This window comes from Amblyomma mixtum, chromosome 1, assembly GCF_055824585.1.
Source record: "Amblyomma mixtum isolate Tamu chromosome 1, ASM5582458v1, whole genome shotgun sequence".
Classification (NCBI taxonomy): domain Eukaryota; kingdom Metazoa; phylum Arthropoda; class Arachnida; order Ixodida; family Ixodidae; genus Amblyomma; species Amblyomma mixtum.
Genome location: NC_143012.1, coordinates 222,741,502 through 222,764,589, shown reverse-complemented (window position 1 = coordinate 222,764,589; position 23,088 = coordinate 222,741,502). Strand labels below are relative to the sequence as shown.

The window sequence follows — 23,088 nt, the reverse complement described above, 5'->3', positions numbered from 1 at the left end:
GTCCTACAGCAGCCGCTGCCACCTAATCAGTATCTCCGGAGTTAAATTTCCTCCTCTGGCGCCCTGCCACGCCTGCCTTTTTTTTTAGATTGATTACGTTGCTTTAAGAGCCCATTGGTTGGCACTTCAGTGCAGTACCAAGGTCCATTTTGTCCATCTTATTTGCGCCGGAGTATCGAACTATTATTTGTTGAACATAGTTAACGTTGTTAAACGTTAAATTTGTTGAACGCTGTTATCTTGTTGCCTCCTAATACTTTGGTAAGTATTTTTCCTCCCACAGCGTGCTGCGTTCTCTTCAATTTAATTTCAGCCCTCTCAGCTATGCTCGCGTCTGCTGGCAAGAGTGATTGCTTCCAGTCTGTAAAGGGCATGTACTTTCAGCAAGGGCGGCACCCGTACGGACACCGTGTTGGCGACGCAGTGATATGCGTAGCCAGAGAAGCCTGGTGCCGTGTCACAAGAGGAGAGCTTCTTCTGAAGGTGCATCGAAAGGATCACCAGTATCCTGTAGCTTTCATTGTCATTAAATCTATTGTTTCTAACGCTGACTTTCGTAGAACCTTTTATCTACGAGAATTGGCCAATAGGTAGCCATATGTGTCGGCGGGTATCTACGAGGTTCAATCAACGTATGGTTGCCTTCTGAAGGACAGTACGGACTGAAAACTGTATAGAAATCTTCGCAAAAGTACGGTTAAGCAAGCAATCTCTCTTGTAATGGTCAGTTCCTAAGAAAGTTGCCGGAACTGTAACAATAAGAGCCCTCCTCATTCTGATTATAGCAACACACTTGTAGCAAAAATGTGACTGCCATCTGCTGAAGCATTGTGGAACTGGCAGTGCTGCACTGCCCCCTGTGCTGTTATCGCCATTACTGCTTGGTGGACCGGTGGCCGGAGCGCCGTTCTCGAAAGCGCAAGTCAAGGAGAAATGGAGAGACTCCAGTTTGCACCCAGTTACGAAATCTTGACGCCTAACTTTAGATCCCTTAGATGAAAGATGCCCAACAAATCTGGACAAAAGCATTTTTGACCGGGAAACCGTTTATAAACGCACTTTTTTTCACATAATGCAAGATTTAACTAAAACAGTAACAATATATCCGCAGATCACCCGATTGCAGTCTTGTATTTTTTTTTCTATTAACGTTTTTGCTATCCTCAAGAAGCATTCCCCATTTGTTTTCTATGGCAGACTTAATTAAGTTCGATGCGATTGATAGAAACACTACAAAAGAAAGATTTTGCCACATGTCAGAAAAATGGACCATTACCTTCAACTTATCCATAACATTACCTTTACTTTTTCCAGTTTTCGAAATTTCTGTCTGGGAATGTTGGAAATGAAATCCTTGCAGGAAAGCATTCAATATTAGGGAACCTGCGGTTTTGAAAAAGCGCTTCAGGGTCCGTTACTGAAGTGTTTGGTTTTAGGTGCATGTCCAAGCAATACGCATGCGAGTAAGAAATCGTTATAAATTTGAATTTTCAACTCCCATAGAGTACTCTCATTAAATCTTAATCACTCGTCATATTTTGGTTTCGTTTATAGTTTCGTTTATACGGGCCTGACGTCCCAAAGCGACCCAGGCTATATACATGAGACCCCGTAATGGAGGGCTCTAGATAATTTCGACCGCGTGAGGCTCTTTACCGTGCGCTGGCATCCCACAGTACACGCGTACCTAACATTTCGCCGTGACAGAAATGCGACCACCGCATCGCCATATTTACATAGAGGTGTTCTCCTGATTAGTGTCTTATATTTTTTTTTGTGCGCCAAAGCACTACTCCTGACGCAGCAACACGGAGCAAGAATCTTGTCTCTTACCTTGTCTTGTGCTTCGAACTTAACCGAGCTTACCTGAGTTACTCAGGTGAGCAAGGGTAAGTTACCCACGAGAGGTTGCTCGGGAAGAGCAACACGGTCACACTATCCCTACCCAAGAGGGGACCACACCGGACTAGCGCTAAACTTCATCTAACTTTATTCACTAACAGCGCCGCAAATATAAGGAAAAGCAGGACACGTGCTGAGAGATACAAGTTTCTACACAACACTATCTATAAAGCCGTTCAAGATACGCCATTTCCGATTTGAAGAGGCTCACCGACGTATCGCTAACACAAGATACACCTTTCTTCCTTATATGAAATGCTTCCAATAGTTCCCTTGCCCTTGTGTCTTTGCTTTTACCTAAAACCTTTATCTCATGAAACCGTGGTTGACACTTTTGCAGTACTTGCATTTAGCCTGTTGCAAATGTTCTGCCGCTCGAGGGCATTCATAACACTCAGCGCAGTGCTGAGAAAGGTGTGCACCACTTGCGTCTTTTACTGACCGGGCGTGCTCACCTGCCCTTTCATTGATGCACCGCCCTGTTTGGCCCACGTGGGCCTTCCCGCATGACAGCGGTATTTCGTAAACCACCACGGTCAACCACGTAATTTTACCAGTTTACTAAGTTTACCAACCACGGCGGTTTGCCAGTTCTTTTCTTACAACAAGCACCGTCTAGCCCAACAAAAAGTTCTAAACTATCCCTACCCGTGGCCGCGATAAAAACAGCCGCCCGCCAGTGCAGTGGCGCATCGCTGAGGTGCTGCGCCACTGTGCTGGTGGTGGAATGAGGACTCGCCGCCATCTATGAATGTTAAGTAGAGAATGACCAATTCTACATGTGTGGGCATTAACCCACTAAAGCTATCGCGTCATACCCTTAAGTCGGAGCTGAAGTGTATCCTTCATTTGAAGAATGAACACCTACTTTCGCACGCCGACTCGGTTTACCTAAGTTAAATCCGTAACACTTTTTTTTTTCAGTTCAAGTGGAAAAATAAAATATTTCCGGTTCTTTATGTATATATTATTTCCTACCTGTAAGCCGCTACGAGTGCAAAATATCACAGGCCCGTTTAGCGCTCATTCCTTTCTTCTCTCGTTCCCGGTTTTTATCAGGAGGAGAAAAGCAGCCTGTGATTATGCGGTGCGGTTCAGAGCAGGTAATAGAACACGTACGAACTCCACGCAGGTGGGAAAAGATTGTGAAACTCACAGCTAAGCGGAAGGTATCGTCGGTAGCGTGGCCGAGCGGTCTAAGGCGCTGGTTTAAGGCACCAGTCTCTTCGGGGGCGTGGGTTCGAATCCCACCGCTGCCAACAAGCTTTCTTTTTTATACATACTTTTTTCTTGTAATTTTTCCACTGAGGCCTTTAGGCGAATACACTGTGATTGTAGAAATCATGTCTTCTGAGATGTGCGATATCGGCTTTGGTTGGCATACTAGGTTACTCACAGTAGTCTCGGCCATACTACAGGGCGTTAATACAGCTTGAACTATAGGTACAGTTTTGTCCTGCAGCCGTCACAGTACACGGCATACAACTTTGTGAATTGCCACTTTTCATCAAGCGTGCCCGCCGCGAGGCCTGTATAGTAAGGTCACATTAAATAATATCGCGGAAGATTACAAAAAGAGTAGTAGTTGAAAGCAGAGTTTCCTCTCGTCTCTGCGACCAATGGCCTGAATGATTTGATCAGAGACACCTCTGGCTCCCCTTCTGGCTGCTGCGACTTTATGTCAACGAATTTCTAGTTATTTAGGCTTTAATAAAAGTTATTTAACTGACCGTTTTTCGCTCAACAAAGCGACGTAAGTTCTGCTATGCACGTCAGCGTCTTGCATTTTAATGAGAATTATTTAATTCCTGTCTGTCAGCACTGCGCAAATCAAGGTCAGCCTGTTGGAGGCCGGCATTGTGACGTGCAGCCGACTATATATTTCCAAGCAGCAGCACACAGCTGACCTATATTTCCCAGACAGCATGGTTGGCTCGCAAAGCACGTACAGAGCTCGCCGCTTGTCGATCTTCCATCGAGCGGTCGGATTTCATGCACGGCCAGCCACCGAACAAAGATTTAATGTTAAAATGCGCCGAACCTGCCGTCTTCAATAGTGATAGTTCGGCGTTCCACTTTTGTAGTTGAGAGAACGAGATCCGACGAAGGTACTGAGGTATATTACTTAATGCGTACAAATTATAACAGCGCACAGCAAACGTTTAGGTCTAAAATTCGCACAGTGTTTTCGCAACGCTGGACACCGAAATACTGATAACAAAAAAAAATATCCGCCTGCGTTAATTCCGCATGTGTCGTATGAAAATCATAAAGCGACTTAACATGCTCGTACGGGATGAGCAGGATGCGACTTTCCAACCCCTTTAGCAACAAGAACCATGCTTGCCGCAGGTTATCTCACCAATAAGAATGAGGGATAAGTGCCCGCGCCCATACCATTGATCCAAACTTGAAAGTGGTGTCGGCTGCACATTTCCATTGCAGTTTCTAAAAATGGTTTGGCTGTCCGTCTCGGCAGTTGTTGCCAATAAAGCGCGTTTTTAGAGGAAGATCAAGTGGAAGCGACATTTATACGTCGAAACAAATAAGGGATGGTGGCCGATTGACGGCAGCAAGCCTATACAAGAAGTATGCATGCCTGTGCCTTGGCCTAATCAATTATTCAAGGGGCCAGCTAGGTCGACAAGTGTGCTATCGCTGTCGGTATTACTTCAAGAAAGCTTTTATAAGGAGCTCATCTGCAAGGCCTTCATCAGCGGACTAAACAGCGCGGGAATTCTACCGTGCAGACAGTTTTATTGCGAAAGCATTGCCAGTCACCTTACGAAAAACGCCACCGGCGTGTGTGTGTGCTTGTCTACTCGCAGATGGTACAGAAAATTTCAGCGATGGCAAAAAATTATGACGTCATCAGGCAGCCGTATGACGTACGCAAACGGCCGAGCACCGCCACTTCAGACAATCATATACCTATATACATATCGTTTCATTATAGAGGGTCTTTCTGGAAAGACTTTAAATTTTTAAATATGGGCTTTTTGGGGTAAAATTATGGCTTTTGGCATATTACAGTGTTCGCGGACAACAGAAAGCCAGTGAATTGTCTCAAGCAGTAAGCTCGTTAACTAACTTCAGATAATTAACTTTTTAACTATGGCAGTTTGGCAAATGGTTGCAATTAGAGATTTGTAGCCGGTCATCGTGCTAAAATACATGCGCTTTTGAAAGCGTGCAGGCAAAGCAACCCCACCAGTGCATTTAGCTAGTCGAAAAAGCTAAATTTTGTCGAAGCACAGCGCTAAGGGTAACCGCGTTGTCGAAATTGTAAAAACTGATATGGCTATTAATTCAGACTAGCTGCACATCTTAAACTGGAACTAAACGCCAAGCTCTAATGGCTAAAAAGTTAACTATTGAAAGTTAGTCAACCAGCTTTCTGCTTAAAACGATTCCCCGGTTTTCTGCTCCCCGCAAACACTGGTGATACTGTGCTGAAAAAGCCATATTTTTATCTCAAAAAACCTATTTTCGAATACTGCTCAGAATCTTTGCTGAAACACCCTCTACACACTCGCCACTGGTCGACTTTCATGTGACGCCGTTCATGTCGTGACATTTGCACCAAATTTGTCACGCAGCCGTTCGTCTTACAGAGTTCCAGTGGTGTTGTACGATTTCTTGTTGCATAAAGCTAACATGTGCTAGTCAAGTTGGATGCTAGTTTGCGTCAGGGATTCGAACCGACAACATACCCACCTTCAATTATATGGGTTCCCAGACTTTCGTATCAGAATTGCGATACAACCGTTCGTCGTGCAATGATCGGGGTAGCGTCATACACTTAAACTCGTAGAAAAAAACCTTTAATGCATGCACAAATATTACGCGCAAACAATGTATCCAGGCATGTACGAACATTACGCGTAAACATTGCACTCAGGGACAGTAATGCTTTCGAATTCCCATACGTAGGCGGTCTTAAGTGTTTCTGCCGGATGTTTAAGGCGAAAGCCTTTAATGGCTCATACTCTCGTCCGTTAGCAGAGGGTGTCAAACCTTTGGCAGAGTTTAACTCTTGTTAACTCGGGGACTAAAAAACATAGGAGAAAATGAATGGTTGTTTCAGATAGAGGAGGAAAAATAAACCTAGAAACCAAGTTTGATTACTGTAGATTAATTAGTTAATTAATTTTAGGCAAAATGTCGAAATCGCGTCGAAATAGCGCGGACGTCGATATAAGCATGCGAACGGTGTGACGTCACATTCACTGGAAGTCGTCACGGCATAGTGAAAATTTCTGTACAATGGTCGGAAAAACCTCAGATTTCTGACAAATTAGATTAAAAAATGGCAGTTAAGCGTAATTAACACTTAAGATCCCCGAAAGATGTATAATTTGGTTATTTCCTTCCCTCCTACCCGCTTCTCGAGGCGAGTGCCAAATTCTGAGAAATAAAGGACACATGTGCAATCCAGTGGAGGCTTCGAAGCCAACCAAAGTATTTCCGTTACAATAGCTCGACTGAAGGAAATCAATGCGTCTTCTATTGCTCATTCTGACTAAGAACGCAGTTGTTTTTTTTTCAGAACCCACATACGCGAAATGAAATGTGCGCGGGGTGCAGCTTCATGTGGGGGTGTTTGGGGCCCACCTTGCTGCACAAGCCGGACAGGTATCCAAACGCGCTGGCCGTGGTCTCCTTGGACGCTGCCACCAGCGAGAAGTATGTGGGGTAGACGACGGGGGCGAAGCCCACCACACGGGTCCGCTGTTCGCTCATGATCACAGGAGCCGCAGCAATGTCAGCTGCCTTCGAGCAGAAATTAAAAAAGACAGAGGCAATATAGGCCAAGTTTCTTCCCTCTGGGCTGACCTCACAGCAGAGGTGCGATTTGAAACATTAAGCATGTGTTGTGTGGGTAGTTATCCCTTACACAAATTTTTTAGACAGTCTAAAGACTAAGAAAATTTTTTAAACGGAGAACCACAGTCCATAGACTTCTGTCTGTTAAGTCTGTAGACTCTCTATAGAGAAATCCTTGAGAACGATCTATAGGCAATACAAATGCTATATATAGTTTATAGACAATCTGTAGGTTTATGGACAAACACTTTTAGTAGACTTTTGTCTATAGATCGTTTATAGACTATGAATAGACAAAAGTAAATATTGCAACGGATATTCACAGAAGACGATGAGAAGGAAGTGCCTGACTGGTGTGCGCGCGCTAGTGTTCGGTGTCTCCTGTGTGGTTCGCTCTGCGCTCCGGTCGCCCTTGCTTGTGACTAACCTTTCGGGCAACGTAACATCTTTGGTGGAGGTGCTGGGTATCGTCCCCAGTACCACGGAGCTCCGAAGCGGTCGTCAAACCGGCGCTACTACCATCATGGCCCCACCCAGCGAGTCGCCGACCACTTCTGCTGCTCCTTTCGTGGTCATGGCTTCGTCCCTCTTCGCTCTCTTCGGAAGACCTGACGATAGGCAGACCACTGCGAAAAAACAGCTTGCTTCTCGTGCGCAGTCGTCGACGGAAAGTTACGTGGCCTATATACAGGACGTATTGGCACTTTGCCACAAAGTCGATGCCACCATGACCGAGTCCGACAAGGTGGGCCACGTGCTGAAAGGCATTGCTGACGATGCCTTTCATCTGCTCGTTTGCAAAGACTGCACAACTGTTGACAGCATTATCAAGGAGTGCCGTCGATTCGAACAAGTCAAAAGCCGTCGCATTTCTCAACAGTTTTCCCGACTTCCAAACACAGCCGCTACATCTTCTTGCCAGGACTAACGACTTCAAACTTGTCGTGTCCGGTCGCTGTGTTGAATGCAGCGAAAGACGCACACGGTACTTTAAGACTTCGTTTATTTAAAGCCGATGAGGGTGCGACCAGCGTCGACCGAGGCAGGAGCCGAACTGGCCGCCCGAAGAAAGGAGGGAGCGGAGAAGCGTCCACGGGAGGGAGTGGCTTCCCAGAACAGGAGGAGGGTGCGGGGGCGCACCGTGGGGGGGGGGGGGGGGGCATCTGGCGACAGCGTGCGACGAAGGGCAACTGTCGTGGTCGTTAGGAGGAGGATGCGAGTGGTCGTTAGGAGGAGGATGCGGGTGGTCGTTAGGAGGAGGGTGCGGGGGCGCACACACACAAAGCAATAAGGGGACACAACACTTCCTTCCCCCTTAGAAAGTTTCCTGGTATCGTGCAGGGGGTCGGCGCTCACGCGTGGAGGCGCGCTGGCTTTGTGCGCTCGGGGGAGAAACACTTGTAGGCTGGCTGTTCGCTGTGTCTCCTAGGTCTGTCCTGGGCGAAGTCTCTTCTTCCGGGAAGAGGTGCCAGGCTATGTGGGAAGATGGTGCACGTGTTCTCTCCGCTGGCGGACAGCTCTCAGACGGCGTCGTAAATCTACGCAGCTGGTTGAGATGTCGGCGTGCTACTGTGCCATGTATGTTGACGAGCCAAGAGCGCATGCCTATGCGTCTGACAATTGTAGCTTCCTCCCAGCGTGGCTTTTTCAGAAACTGTCGGGCGAGGACGCGCTGCCCCTCATTAAGCGTGCCGCAGCGCGGAATTGCTTTTTCTTCCCGGAACGTCTCTGCCTTTGGCTCGGGGAGGATGGCTGTGAGCTGGGTTCGCATTTCACGCTCGAACATCATTTTCGAGGGGGTCTCGCCTGTTGTGCTCTGAACCGTCGTGTGCTGCTTGAAGAGAAAGCGCGCAAGGCGGCGCTGCAGCGAGCCTGTCTGATCTCTTTCAAGGGCGCGTTTTAGCTCGGCTACGTAGCGCTCGGCTTGTCCGTTTGTCGCTGGGTGGTAGGGGGCCGATGTAACTGATGAGATCCCGTTGTCGCGATAAAACTTGAGGATCTCCGCAGACACAAACGGTGTTCCGTTGTCCGACACTACCTTGCGCGGCAGGCCGAACGTTGCAAATAGTGATCGGAGGTTGTCAATGACTGCTGCCGAAGTCGTCTGTCCCATTTGCCTTATCTCAAGCCACTTTGTGTAGGCATCTACGACCACAAGGAAAGTGCAGCCCTCAATTGGTCCTGCAAAATCAATGTGCAGTGTGTGCCATGGTGTGTCTGGCTTTTCCCATTCTGGGACAGGAGCTTTCGGCGGGGCGCTCCGGCTGCTCTGGCAAGGCTTGCATTCTCGCACCACTGTTTCGATGTCGTTGTCAATGCCAGGCCACCACATGTAGCTTCTGGCACACTTTTTCATTGCAACGATGCCCCGATGTCCGGCGTGGATGAGAGACATAGCTTGTGCGCGTAGTTCTCTCGGCATCACAACTCGGGACCAAAATATGATGCAGCCGCGATGGGTGCTCAACTCTGTAGCTCGCCTGCGGTAAGCGTCGAAGTTGTCCCCTTTGAGTTTATGCACGTTGCCTTGTTGAACAGCTGTGTAAACTAGCCGGAGAGCTGCGCACTTCTGCGTAGATGCTGCAACTGTGCCTGCTGTAAGCGGAGGTTCTGGCAGTGCTTCGAACATCAGAACGTCTCCTGGTGGAAATGGTTCGTCAACAGTTGCGTCTAGTGGCAGACGGCTTAGCGCATCGGCGTTTTGATGTTTACTCCCATTGCGGTAGACCAGAGCGTAGTCGTACGCTGAGAGTTTGATGCACCAACGTGTCATTCGCGGAGACAAAGTTGGTGGCATAGGCCTTTGTGGTCCCAGAATGCCCAATAGCGGTCGGTGATCGGTTATAAAGGTCACCTTCCGGCCGGCAATGTACTGGTGAAAATGTGTCGCCGCGTAGACGATGGCTAGCCCTTCTTTGTCAAGTTGCGCGTAGTTGCGTTCTGCTTGCGACAACGTACGTGAGGCGAAGGCGATGGGAGCTTCCCTTCCTTGCTCGTCAGTTTGCGATAGAACCGCGCCGACTCCGTACGGTGATGCGTCGCAAGCCAAAAGCAGAGGCTTCCTTTCGTCGTAGTGGCGGAGGACTGTACATCTTCGAATCAGGTCTTTCAGGGCATCGAATGACTGCTGATGGCGTGGCGACCATGTCCATGTCACATCTTTCCGAAGGAGTTGGTATAAGTCGTTGGCCACGGTAGCTCTTTGTTCCAAGAACCGGTCGTAGAACGTCAAGAGTCCGAGAAAAGCCTGTAGCTCCTGCTTGTTTGTTGGAGCTCGTGCTTCTGTGATCGCTCGCACTTTGTCCTCGGTAGGGTGAATGCCTTCCGCATCAATTCGGTGTCCCAGAAATTGCACCTCTGGCACCGCAAAACAGCACTTCGATTTGCTTATGCACAAATTAGCGTTTGCTAGCCTTTCGAGAACGAGCTCTAGGCGCACTGCATGCTCTTCAGTGGAAGTGCCACTGATGATGACATCGTCAAGGTAGACACAAACTCCTGGAATGCCCTGAAGCACTGTCTCCATGAATTTTTGAAATATGGCCGGGGCTGCAGGTACGCCAAAAGGCAGTCGCTTGACTTTGTACAAGCCTTTCAGTGTGTTAATTGCCAATAATTCAGCAGTTGACTCGCTCACCTTCAGCTGCTGATACGCCTGGGTGAGGTCCAATGTGCTGAAGACTCTTGCGCCACGTAGTACACTGAATACTTCTTCAGGTGTCGGTAGCGGGTAAGAGGACGCTTTAGTCGCAAGATTGACGGTGCTCCGGTAGTCTCCGCAGAGGCGTATGGTTCCGTTCTTCTTGCGAACTACGACAAGTGGTGTGGCCCATTCTGAATGCTGCGTCGGCTCGATGACACCTTGCTGCTCCAGTTTGTCCAACTCTTTTTCAACTGAATCTCGGAGAGCAAACGGCACCGGCCTGGCCTTCAGAAATTTGGGTTGCGCGTTGTCCAACAACTCCAGTGTGACCGGGGGCCCTTCGTTTCCTGGAATCTCTTCCGAGAATACTCTTTCGTATTTCTCTTGCAGTTGCTCAACCATGTTCTGGCTCGGCGTCTGGTGTATGCCGCATATCATCACGCCTAGTGGAGAAAACCAGTTTCTCCCTAGAAGGCTTGATCCTGTGCCCTTCACAACAAGCAGAGGTAGCGTATGGGTCTGGCCGTTGTAGTTAACCTGCACGTTGGCAGAGCCCAATAGTGGCAGATTCTGTCCTGACCACGTTCGCAGGTGCGTGTCGTCTTGTTGCAGGGCGGGTGCGTCAGATGGCCATGAAGTTCGGAACGTGTCCTCACTGATCAGAGTACAGGCTGCGCCGGAGTCCACCTCGAACTTAATCAGCTGGTGATGTACGCTTACTTCTGCAAAAATCTTCGGTCGCGTGCCGAGATTCATGGTGTTCAGGTCGTACAACACAGATGGTGTTGCTGATGTTGTTCCATGGAGATCAGATAGCGGCGTATTCTCTGAGGCGTTGACGCTGTGATTAGGCTGGGAAGGTGACTTTATCTTGGCAAGTCTCCGTTTCGTAATGCATGCTCTTTCGATATGCCCTCGCTTGTGGCAAAAATTACACGTGGCTGACTGGAATCGACATCCCTGGGGGTTGTGTTGGTCGTCACACCGCCAGCAGCGTTGTGCCTTTTTGACCGATTTTACAACAACAGAAGGCTTGCGCACCTGGTTGCTTGTCTGGTGTACCGGCTCGGTGTTCCGGCGAATCCCTCTCTGCTGGTGACCGGCGCTCTCCGCTCGAACGGCGATGTCGTAAGCTTTGCTGAATGTGAGGTCCTTCTCAGCGAACAGGCGCTGCTGCAGTGACTCGTCACTCAGTCCGCACACAAATCTGTCGCGTAACATCACGTCCAAGGGAAGCATGGTGGTGTTAGCAGAAGAAGCTGCGTCTCCCTCCTGCCCGGTAGCTGTTGTCGACAGCGTTCCAAAATTGCAGTCGGCAGCGAGCTTCTTGAGCGCGGCTACGTAGGCGCTCACAGTTTCTCCTCCCAGTTGATCTCGTCGTTGGAAGCGAGCCCGGCTGTAGACCTCGGATGGCCTTGGGTCGTAGTGCTTTTGCAGCGCTTTTACGATGTCGTCGTAAGACACTGCCGCTGGTGTGCTTGGCTGAATAAGGGCGCAGACAGTATCGTAGGTCTGCTCCCCGCACAGCGTCAGCAGGTTGGCCCTCTTCAAGGCTGGGTCTGTGATGTTGTTAGCTTCAAAGTAGAACTGAAGGCGTCCAACCCACGATGACCACGATGAGCCGTTGAACTCTGGTATCTGATTGGGAAACCCTCGCGTAGCCATGGCTTGTCAATAGCGTTGCGTAGCGCGGGTCGAATCCACTTTCTCGTCGCCACTGTCGTGTCCGGTCGCTGTGTTGAATGCAGCGAAAGACGCACACGGTACTTTAAGACTTCGTTTATTTAAAGCCGATGAGGGTGCGACCAGCGTCGACCGAGGCAGGAGCCGAACTGGCCGCCCGAAGAAAGGAGGGAGCGGAGAAGCGTCCACGGGAGGGAGTGGCTTCCCAGAACAGGAGGAGGGTGCGGGGGCGCACCGTGGGGGGGGGGGGGGGGGGGCATCTGGCGACAGCGTGCGACGAAGGGCAACTGTCGTGGTCGTTAGGAGGAGGATGCGAGTGGTCGTTAGGAGGAGGATGCGGGTGGTCGTTAGGAGGAGGGTGCGGGGGCGCACACACACAAAGCAATAAGGGGACACAACAAAACTCAAGTACCCTCAGAGTCTTCTCCTGTCACCGACACAGTGACAAGAATTGTTCGCCGTGAACTCGAAGCCTTAGCCCCTGTGGTAACATCATCGACCACACCTAATGACCCACTGCCTTCCGTGTCGCTTATTCAGGCTGTCGTGCGGCAAGAACTCGCCCACCTCAATCTCCCTCCGGCTTTGTGCGCCATCGGAAACTCGTCCCCACAGCAACCACCTCCAGTCCCTTTCCGTCCCACCTATTATTCACCACGGCGTTACCGCGATCCGAATGAGTGGCGCGCGCCAGACGACCGCCCAATCTGTTTTCAATGCTCTCGGGTCGGCCACATTGCCCGCCACTGCCGCAGCCACTGGACGTCACCCCCGCGAGACGCCTCCTACTACCGTTCAAACTACACTCGCCGCTTTTCACCCCGCCGCCCATCCGAGACGTCTGAGGCCGCCGATCAACCTCCACGACAGTCCTCCCGTTCGCCTTCGCCGCTAGCCCGCCGCTCACGCTCACCGCAGTCGCCTCGTGTTTCGACTGCTGCGTCCTACCGCCCCTCTCATCGGGAAAACTAAGTGATGCAGCTCCCGGAGGTGACGCTGCATCAACGACCCGGACCTCAAACCCTCTACTGACGACTCGACCCAATCTGCTAGACGTTACAGTTGACGGTGTTCCTGTGCGCGCCCTTATTGACACCGGTGCCCATATTTCCGTTATGAGTGCTGACCTCCGCCGTCGCCTACGCAAAGTCCTTACGCCTGCAACGTCCCGTGTGCGCGTCGCGGATGGTGCCATGCCTGCTGTCGAGGGACTGTGCACCGCTCGCGTGACCATCGGAGACCACAGTACGCCGGTTCAGTTCACCGTCCTTACCACATGCGCCCATGACCTCATTCTCGGTTTAGACTTTTTGTCGGATCATTCTGCCCTGATTGACTACTCGCAGGGTGTCCTTCACCTTGAGCTTCCCCAACTCGATCCTGACCCCATCGACTCGTCGCTCCGGTTGACCTGCCCCGACTATGCCCACCTGCCCCCTCAAGCCTTATCTTTCATTTCCCTCACACCTTCTCGCCCTGTTCCCGATGGTGACTACATCGTTGCGCCAGTCCTTGACCTCGCACTTACCCGCAGTGTTGTCCTGCCCCATACCATCGCCACCGTCACAGCCAACAACCTGTCTCTACCTTTCTTGAACTTCGGCTTCTCCTCACAGCTGCTTCCAGCCGGCATGTGCGTCGCTACGTTGTCCCCACTCGCCCAGTGCCCTGTGGCTCCATTAGATGCCTCTCCTCATCGCGACCCCCCAGACCCACCGCGGTCCACTCCGCTGACCTCGGACGCATTCACGACCATGATGCCCACCGATCTCCGCCCCGACCAAACTTCTCAGCTTCGTGACCTTCTCCAGTCGTTCTCCGACATTTTTGACCTCTACAACACCTCACTGGGCCAAACTCTCGCTGTGACGCACCGCATTGACACCGGCGATGCCCCTCCCATTCGCCGCAGGCCCTACCGTGTCTCCCACGCCGAGCGCAAGGTCATAAACAACGAGGTCACAAAAATGCTTGCCAAGAACATAATCGAACCATCCCACAGTCCCTGGGCCTCTCCAGTGGTACTAGTGAAGAAAAAGGACGGCTCCTGGCGGTTTTGCATTGATTATCGACACCTCAATAAGATAACTAAAAAAGACGTCTATCCTCTGCCGCGTATTGACGACGCCCTTGACTGCCTACACGGAGCCAAATTCTTCTCCTCCATAGATCTTCGTTCCGGCTACTGGCAAATTGCCGTCGATGAGAGGGACCGTGAGAAAACCGCTTTTGTGACCCCTGATGGCCTATATCAGTTCAAAGTAATGCCTTTTGGCCTATGCAACGCGCCAGCCACATTTGAGCGCATGATGGACGCCCTTTTGCAGGGATTTAAGTGGACCACGTGCCTGTGTTATCTGGACGACGTCGTTGTATTTTCGCCTACATTTTCATCCCACCTCGAAGACCTTTCCCAGATTCTTTCCCTCTTTCGTCGTGCCGGCCTACAGCTTAATTCCTCGAAGTGCCGTTTCGCGAGACGTCAGATCACTATTTTGGGCCATATCGTTGATTTCCAGGGGGTTCACCCTGATCCCGATAAGATCCGGGCCGTGAAAGACTTTCCCCTTCCCCGATCTTGCCACGACGTCCGAAGCTTCTTGGGGCTCTGCTCGTACTTCCGTCGATTCATTCAGGGCTTCGCCGACCTCGCCCGTCCCCTCACCGACCTATTGAAGAAAGACGCCACCTTCGTCTGGGGACCTGACCAAGAACGAGCCTTCTCCACTTTGATCGCCAAGCTGACCACCACACCAGTTTTGGCGCACTTTGATGTTTCGGTCCCCACCGAAGTCCGTACTGACGCCAGTGGCTACGGCATCGGCGCTGTGCTGTCTCAGCGACAATCCGGTCTGGACCGTGTCATCGCCTATGCCAGCCGCCTTCTTTTTGCGCCCGAGCGCAATTACTCCATAACAGAACGTGAGTGCTTAGCCCTTGTCTGGGCAGTTGGCAAATTCCGTCCTTATCTATACGGCCGCCCTTTTACGGTTAAAACCGACCACCATGCGCTATGTTGGCTCTCCTCTCTGAAGGACCCTGCAGGGCGGCTTGGGAGATGGGCATTGCGTCTGCAAGAGTATGATTACACCGTGACTTACAAGTCTGGCAGGTTACACCAAGATGCCGACTGCCTCTCCCGCTACCCCATTGGCCAGTGTGACTCGTTTGGCCCTGCCACCGAAGCCGACCTATTTTCTATCTCTGTCCTTGCCAACATGGGAGAAGAACAGCGCCGCGATGACAATTTGCGCTCAATTATCGACCGCCTCAATTCCACACCGTCTGATCCCTCGATGCGGCGCTTTGTGCTCTCTGACGGAATCTTGTATCGCCGCAGCCTCAATCCGGATGGCCCCAACCTTCTACTAGTTGTCCCCAAGCACCTTCGTCCTGCTATCCTTCATGAACTCCATGATCTCCCCACTGCTGGCCACTTGGGTGTATCGCGTACATACGACCGTGCGCGACGTCGCTTCTTTTGGCCCGGCCTGTTCCGCTCCGTACGCCGCTATGTTGCAGCCTGTGATGAGTGCCAGCGCCGGAAACGCCCTGCTACTCTCCCAGCTGGCACACTTCAACCTATTGACGTGCCCCCAGAACCTTTCCATCGCGTCGGCTTGGATCTTCTGGGTCCGTCTCCAGAGTCCACCTCCGGCAACAGATGGGTTGCAGTTGCCACGGACTACGCCACCCGTTATGCGATCACGCGGGCACTGCCAACCAGTACAGCTACAGATGTTGCGGACTTTTTGCTATACGACCTCATATTGCACCATGGTGCTCCCCGCCAACTTCTTACAGACCGCGGCCGCTGCTTTCTGTCCAAGGTTGTCTACGACATTCTTCGGTCCTGCTCTACTAAGCACAAGCTCACCACCGCCTATCACCCGCAGACAAACGGACTTACTGAGCGTCTCAACCGCACTCTGACCGATATGCTCGCTATGTACGTTTCCCCCGATCACCGCGACTGGGACCTCGCTCTCCCGTATGTTACCTTCGCATACAACTCCTCTCGCCATGATACTGCCGGTTACTCCCCTTTTTACCTTTTATACGGCCGCGAGCCCCAATTGCCTTTGGACACGCTACTGCCTACTCCTGCTGCTCCGTCCTCTGAATACGCCCAAGACGCCATTGCCCGTGCTGACTACGCCCGTCAACTTGCACGCTCCCGACTTCTCGCCTCGCAGGCCTCCCAGCAGGAGTTCTACAACCGCCGTCACCGCACAGTCTCTTTTTCTCCTGGCTCCCTCGTCTTGCTTTGGTCCCCATCTCGCCGCGTCGGCCTCTCCGAAAAACTTCTGTCCCGTTATGTTGGCCCGTACCGTGTCCTGCGCCAGGTAACCGCTGTCACTTACGAGATCGCTCCGGCCTTCCAGCACGCTTCCTCCCGCCACCTTCAACGTGATATCGTCCACGTCTCTCGCCTGAAACCCTACCTCTCGCCATGCCCCTCAACGTCATCCAGTACACCGTGACGGTGTTTTTCCGCACGGGGGGCCATGCAACGGATATTCACAGAAGACGATGAGAAGGAAGTGCCTGACTGGTGTGCGCGCGCTAGTGTTCGGTGTCTCCTGTGTGGTTCGCTCTGCGCTCCGGTCGCCCTTGCTTGTGACTAACCTTTCGGGCAACGTAACAATATCTATAGGAAGGCAATATAGTCTATAAGAAGTCTATGGACTGTCTATAGACCATTTGTATAAAAGATGAGAGCTTAAGGTGATGAAAATTGACAGGTGAAGGTTAAGGAGCTGAGAATTATTGCGAAATAGGATGGTAAACCACTCCTCGATGTGGTTCCGGTAGTAACCACACTAAGGTTATGCATTTCTCCGCTCTCGTAATACCCTCCTGCTTCAACGGAAACCCCCTCCGGACGGTTTTGGTGGTAGCGCCACCCTATAGCTAAGCATTCCTCCGCTGTCATCATGCCCGCCTGTTTCCACGAAACCACCCTCTTAATGGTTCCCGTGGCAACTACCCACTGGTTGCACCGACTGCAACTACTGCTACTGCCACTACCACTACTGCTACACCAACGCGAAGAGCAGTAACGGGCGCTTAGCAGCTGTAGTTGTAAAAAAAAGAAAGCTTGGCCATATAAAACTATTTCGCCAAGCATGTAGACGAAGTGGAATTACTGCAAAATAAAATGCTCGATCAACACAATTTAGTACATTACCAGGTGAAAATACGTGAAACGTGTTAAAGACTGGCTTGGGATGCCAGCTTTGGACGTATATTTCAAGGATTAAAACATGCCAACTCCTCCAGGTCTTGCCAGGTTATGAGGTATAGCGCTGAGCCATGTAGCGAACGTCAGTTGCACCACTAAATATTTCAAAGTTCTGCTTGCGTAAGGAGGTACGTTATCCTCACTGAGTCCTAGCGTAAGCGCTGATCGTGATGAATGATACCACGATCCCACGAGCAATTCCCGTAGGCCTGAAAACCTTTACTGATTCCAGTAGCCCTGGAAACATGAACGCTCATTGATTGTTGCGCGTTTAATTTCTTGCCGAGTAAGAATTCCTGCCTTCTGCACGTTTCTGCCCTTTTCAGCCCATTGTGCAATATATATATATATATATATATATATATATATATATATATATATATATATATATATATATATATATGCTCCGCCTTTTACAAGCAGAGAAGCATTACCGTAGCGACGGCGATACTGCCTACCTCATCGTTGGTCACTGTTTGTCCACAAACATTCCTACCACTTGTTGGATGCACAAGTGGATACAAGAAATGGATACCACTTTTTGGATACTCAAGCCCCGTGTGGCTTCTAAAGCAGTCGCATTATAATGCGCCGGTACTCACCCCAGTCTGCAGCAGCCCGATTATCCCTGTAAATGAACCGTTGTCCAGCCTCATTCCGAATGATCTTTCTGGGTCGTAGAGCACGTCGTAACTGGAACGAACATTGAGAAAGCGAAATTAGGTCGTCCTTACGATGCGCGAGATCTCAACGTATAGCATAAAATAGGTTGCAGTAGATGCTCTCTCCTTTACGCTCAACAGTGACAGCGCAGTTTAAATTTCGGTGACCCGGTAACTACGATCACGCTTTTTTTTCCTGGTGGCCAGCATGATAACACGTCAAACTCTGCAATGTTATATGACCTCCTGTTCGGTCACATCAACAGGGCACACATGTGAATCGTACATAGACTCGACGACAGGCTTGCACCGTATGGCCGCTTTAACACTTAACGCGAAAAGTCGCTAAACTTTACGTGAACGCGGCTTTAAATTTTTATTGCGAAAGCAATACTGCTCGAGGTTTCCGCTCTTGGCCGTCGTCCCGCAGAATCCACCACTGACCTTTAGCGTGACCTATGTGTGACGCCATACCAGCTGTGGAAAAGCGGGGCCCCAACTCGGCTCGTCGCGATCGTCCCAGCGAATCCTCCATACCGCAGCTGCGCGCCGCTGCCGCGAGGGGCGCTCGCTCTACGTGACGTCACGCCAGCTGTTGAAAAGCGGCCCCCCAACTCGGCTTGTCGCAGTCCTCCCAGCGAATCCTCCACGATATGTCGGACGATGTGTATAAGGTGAAGCTGCAACGATGTGCTGCAGCTGAGAAGCGGCAGCATGAGGACGAAACGGATGAAGAGCGGGAACAACGTTTAGCTAAACGGCGTGCATATTATGCTGCCAGGCGAATGCGTTCAACATCTCTTGATCTGGGTGCTTGCTTTCGCAATCCACTAGACTTAATCAAGCTAAGCCTCTGCCAATTTTTTTAGCTGTTGATAACATCGAGGTACGTACAGGGCCGCTCAGTATGAAAGGGGACGCGAGCGCGTAGCCGCAACACATCGGGAAGCGCTGCCGTCGAGAGCTGGGAGAATGGGAGGCACCAGGTGCATGCGCGGAAACGCAGCTGCCCATGCTTACTGCGCATGTGTCTTTGCCGCCAGTCGTTGCCGGCTTTTGGTGCTTCGCAAAACGTGGCGTTCGCGCGTTCCTTCCGTATTGAGCTACCCTGTACCTGCAGACTTCGATAACCGGCCATGCGTTGTTGGTTTATCTCTTCGATCGTTAATGTATTTATTACCTGAAAGGAACGAAGAGGGCCATTGCTTCCAATATGTGGCCAAAAGTGCCGTCCGCCACCACCTTTGTACCTCGGTACGCGGCTTCCACGAATGGGGGAGACTGTAAGAAAAGCAGGGTTTCATGGCATATGTGTAACTGCTGAAACAAGCTTTTTGATGAGCTTTGTGCATGCTTAGCCTCAGGTAGGAAGAAAAATCGCTGAAATGTGTATGTGTCATGCGTGGTGAGCGCCCTAATAGCTGCACTTAAGAAGGAGGTAAAGCGATTATCATTGGTAATACGTACATATTGGCTTTAAAATCATATAACGGTCGTCATCACCGGAATAGTATGGAGAAAACTACGAGTAACTTAGTGGCACTTGCACATAAACGACGAAGACTTTATTGCTCAGCCAGTTAGCCCTTCAATAAGTAAAAACTCTCGGTATAGGTGACGGATGTTTTTGGGCTGTCATTCTACCTTTCCTAAACTTTAAATCAGGGAAGCGCGCGGTTGTATTTTTTTAATTTTGATGATTTTTTTCCAGAAGGAGCAGAAACTCGCGTCCCGAATCGTGCTTTTAATTTACCAATGATATTACTTGCAAGGCTGCGAACCAATGTCGAAGCCAGCTAACTTGCAAAAATATCATCATGTGTACGAATTAGTTGAACATTATAATTTGAACTAGTGTGAAATACATCAAAGTCATAAACATTTGACAATCTAAACTCATTTCATGAAAAGTTTACTACAGGAAATGTAGCATTAACACATGAAATCACACTGCTTAGGAGGAGCAGTTGTCTCCCATCTACCGGCTAATGGGATCGCATAATCGGCACTGTCTCCTTCGTTAAAAAAGCCGCAGAGAATGTAAACATTATAAGCAACTACATTCAAGAAATAAAACCTATTAAATTGAGTGATAAACGTCCTCATTCCGGCGCCTTGTTGCCATTGCAAAATAGGCGTAAAAAGAAAATTTATCGCCCTCTTGGAAACGTCGGTATAGTCTAGCGCAGCTTTACTCACTCGGAAATCAGTTTTAAATCTATAAAGCGAACACAGCGTTTTCAACAACAATACCTTCTGTTTTCAGTATAATATATGAATGAACGGAAATCCTGCAGGGTAAAATGCAATTGCAGTCAGTAACGCCATATTTTCTACTTACAGCCATTCATAGGTGCCATCAGTTCCGCTGCATCTTCTCAACTCGTAGCTGTAACGACCGTAAAGCCTTCGCTAAAATCTAAACCTTTCCGAAGAAACAGCCGCTCAAAACACGCTTCTTCACGCTGGTAGTACTGAGTGCGGCGACACTGAGCATCAATGTACATACATCACCGTAAACTAGTTCACTCCATAGCTGTAGAATACGCCTGAGAAATTTCAGCTCAATTTAGAATTCATTGATTATTTTCATCAAACGTTTCAATTGCATGTCCTTGATTCGTCAAGATAGGGGCACAGTATCGACCAGTCCCCTTATGGCAAAAGGGCTAGCGTTGTTTTCAACATGAGAGCGTTAAAAGCCCGTTCACGAGAAAATACGGTGTCGCCTTTGTCAGCGAAAAATCTAAGGCATGGCACTGGCAGGTGGGCCCCAGAAAGCAACCTAGGAGCCAGATGGGCCACCTACCTAGGTCACGTGACCTAGAGGCGTCATCACAACCTGCCCACCGGATAGTGAACAAACTTTCCTCCGTGGCAGGTGGCAGTTAAATAAATGATTGATCGCTCGGGAAGAGCAAGCTGGGCCGCACAAGGCCCATCGCTGGTAGCACCTGCCATCGCAGGGCAGTGGCGCACCCCTTAACCACTGCGCCATTGCGCCAGGAGGGATACGGGGACACCCAGGGATTTATTGATGCGAAGTACAGGATGACCTTTTGCATATATATGGGAATTAACCCATTTCGCTGTTGCGTCATACCTTTAGGGAAGAGCTTAACTGTCCCCTCCAATTTTTTGCACGTTTAAAGGACTTTCTGATTGCTGTCAGTAAGAAAGTTCCACGCAGAAGTACTTACATCGGCGAAGGTGACCTTCAAGTGCGGCTTTCCTGTTTCATTCATCGCTACTCCCCTCAGCTATAACAATGCGCGCCCCGATGTAGCACACATAGATGCACGCGACTTGCTGCATACAGAAGGAAGTCTGACAAAACCATTTCCGACTGGTCCGACTGGGGATCACGTGAATCCGACAGCCACACAGGAAAGGATCCCAGGACATTGACAGCAGCCTCCAGTGTCAGTAGTCTATGGATGAGGAGTCTTTCTAAAGGCTTGGTAATTCATAATTCATTAAAACACTAGTGCGAGAGAATGGTGTAGTAGCCAACCATCTCAAAAAATAATGTCTCACAGGAGCTTTCCACAAACATAGTTTCACGAAAGGTAGAAACAACTGCTTTCATTATGGAGTGGAGTGGCATCGTTGATAATTATTGGGCACTGGATATGTGGAAGGCATATCGCACACAAAATCATGGACACACCGAATCCCCGCGCGGCGCAGGCGAGCGCGAGCATCGATCATAAAGCCCTCGTGCCCTGAGGCCAGCGTGGAGGCATTGTTCCTCTGTTGTCTATGTTTCGCTGCGCCAATGCCCACCGTCCAGTCTCACAAATGTGGCCGTCACCACATTAGGCATTCTTATTCCTATTGTTTTCTTCCCTGCACATTTCTTATTCCATTTCTTATTGAAGCTTTCAAAGAAGCAAGTATGTTGTTGCTTCGCAGAATGAACTCGGCGCATCATTCATGAATATCGACTGCTGGGGCCATGCCCAGTTATTCACGCCCGATGCCCAAGTGCTTTTGGGCGTATGGTTCTAAGGTTATTGCGGGTGCCGTCCACTTTCATATCTTACTATAGAAGTAACGCACCCGCCAAGTGGGCAATGGCACATTCAGCGGACCCCTTCGCCATCAGTTTCAGTGAGGTTTGGTAGGCCTTGCAGCAGTGCGTATACCCGCCTCGAAATTAGGTCAGGGAACTCACCTATTGCGAGTGCACGAGCTGTGCGTACTCGCATAAATTTATAAAGTGGAAACTAAACATCACAACAACGAAGAAGCGGCTCTATTGTAAAAGATCTGTCTTCAGATCTTACAGCTGAAAATGAAATCAAAGTTTTCAATAGTTACCTCAAAAATGACCCAACACTGACTAAAACGTGTCATGAGATTATGGCGGGAATGAAAAGATTGCGCCTCATAGTGTTAGAATTGATTACTGCAGCATCGAAAAACAAGGATGATCTTTATAATTTGGCATTGAATTTAGCATAAAAAGCAAGCTTGCCGTGAAAACCCGCCATTTTCAGTGTACCCCCCTCCCCGTGACCACATCTGGATAAAATATCCCTGATTTGTTTTTAGTGAAGCATTTTTTCTTGTTTTGTTATAGTTTGCACTCTCTCCAGTGCGCTCTTCGATGAAAAGCAACACTTCCTTTGCATTAGTGACAACGCGCTTTTAGCTTTTGTCATCAGATGGCGCCACAGTTTCTTTTCCAATTTTTAGACGGAGCTGCAGTAACGGTCCACCAACACTTACGTCGACGAGGCGTACATCACTGTGCCGTAAGACCTTTGTGTGTGGAAACTAAAACAGGTTATTTTATACTAAAATGGCCTCATTGCTGTCTGGCACGTGAGGTTTATATTAGATTTTGGTACAGGACTTTTCCCGACGTGCAATCGTCAATGCGCACGCTGATCATGGTTTTCAGCATCGGGATGCATAAAAACAGGCCCATGCACCGACTGAAAAATTTTTAGCAGAAATCTCCTACCGCATTTCCAACAAAACCGATGTACAATATCCAACACCTTAGACGGCAAGCTTTTCGCCGTGCCAAAAGAAATTCGCTGCTTAAAATGCACGGCGGGAAATAACAAGAGCCGACAAATCGTTAGACACACACACACACACACACACACACACAC

General features: G+C 49.8%; 1 protein-coding gene and 1 non-coding gene across 2 annotated transcripts in view; one reads left to right on the top strand and one right to left on the bottom strand.

The window, feature by feature from the left end:
- The window catches only part of LOC149371015 (glutamate receptor U1-like), a 29,156-nt gene extending 7,949 nt beyond the window's left edge, over positions 1-21,207 (bottom strand). The window contains exons 1-4 of the mRNA XM_089579073.1: positions 21,163-21,207; positions 19,143-19,243; positions 17,903-17,993; positions 6,517-6,675 (exon numbers count right to left, since the gene is read on the bottom strand). Coding sequence (XP_089435199.1) covers positions 6,517-6,675; positions 17,903-17,993; positions 19,143-19,243; positions 21,163-21,207 — 396 coding nt within the window. The remainder of the gene's footprint in view (positions 1-6,516; positions 6,676-17,902; positions 17,994-19,142; positions 19,244-21,162) is intronic.
- Positions 3,080-3,161, top strand: TRNAL-AAG (transfer RNA leucine (anticodon AAG)). The gene has a single exon. It is a non-coding gene; the product is annotated as a tRNA-Leu (tRNA).
- Positions 21,208-23,088: the final 1,881 nt, after the last annotated feature.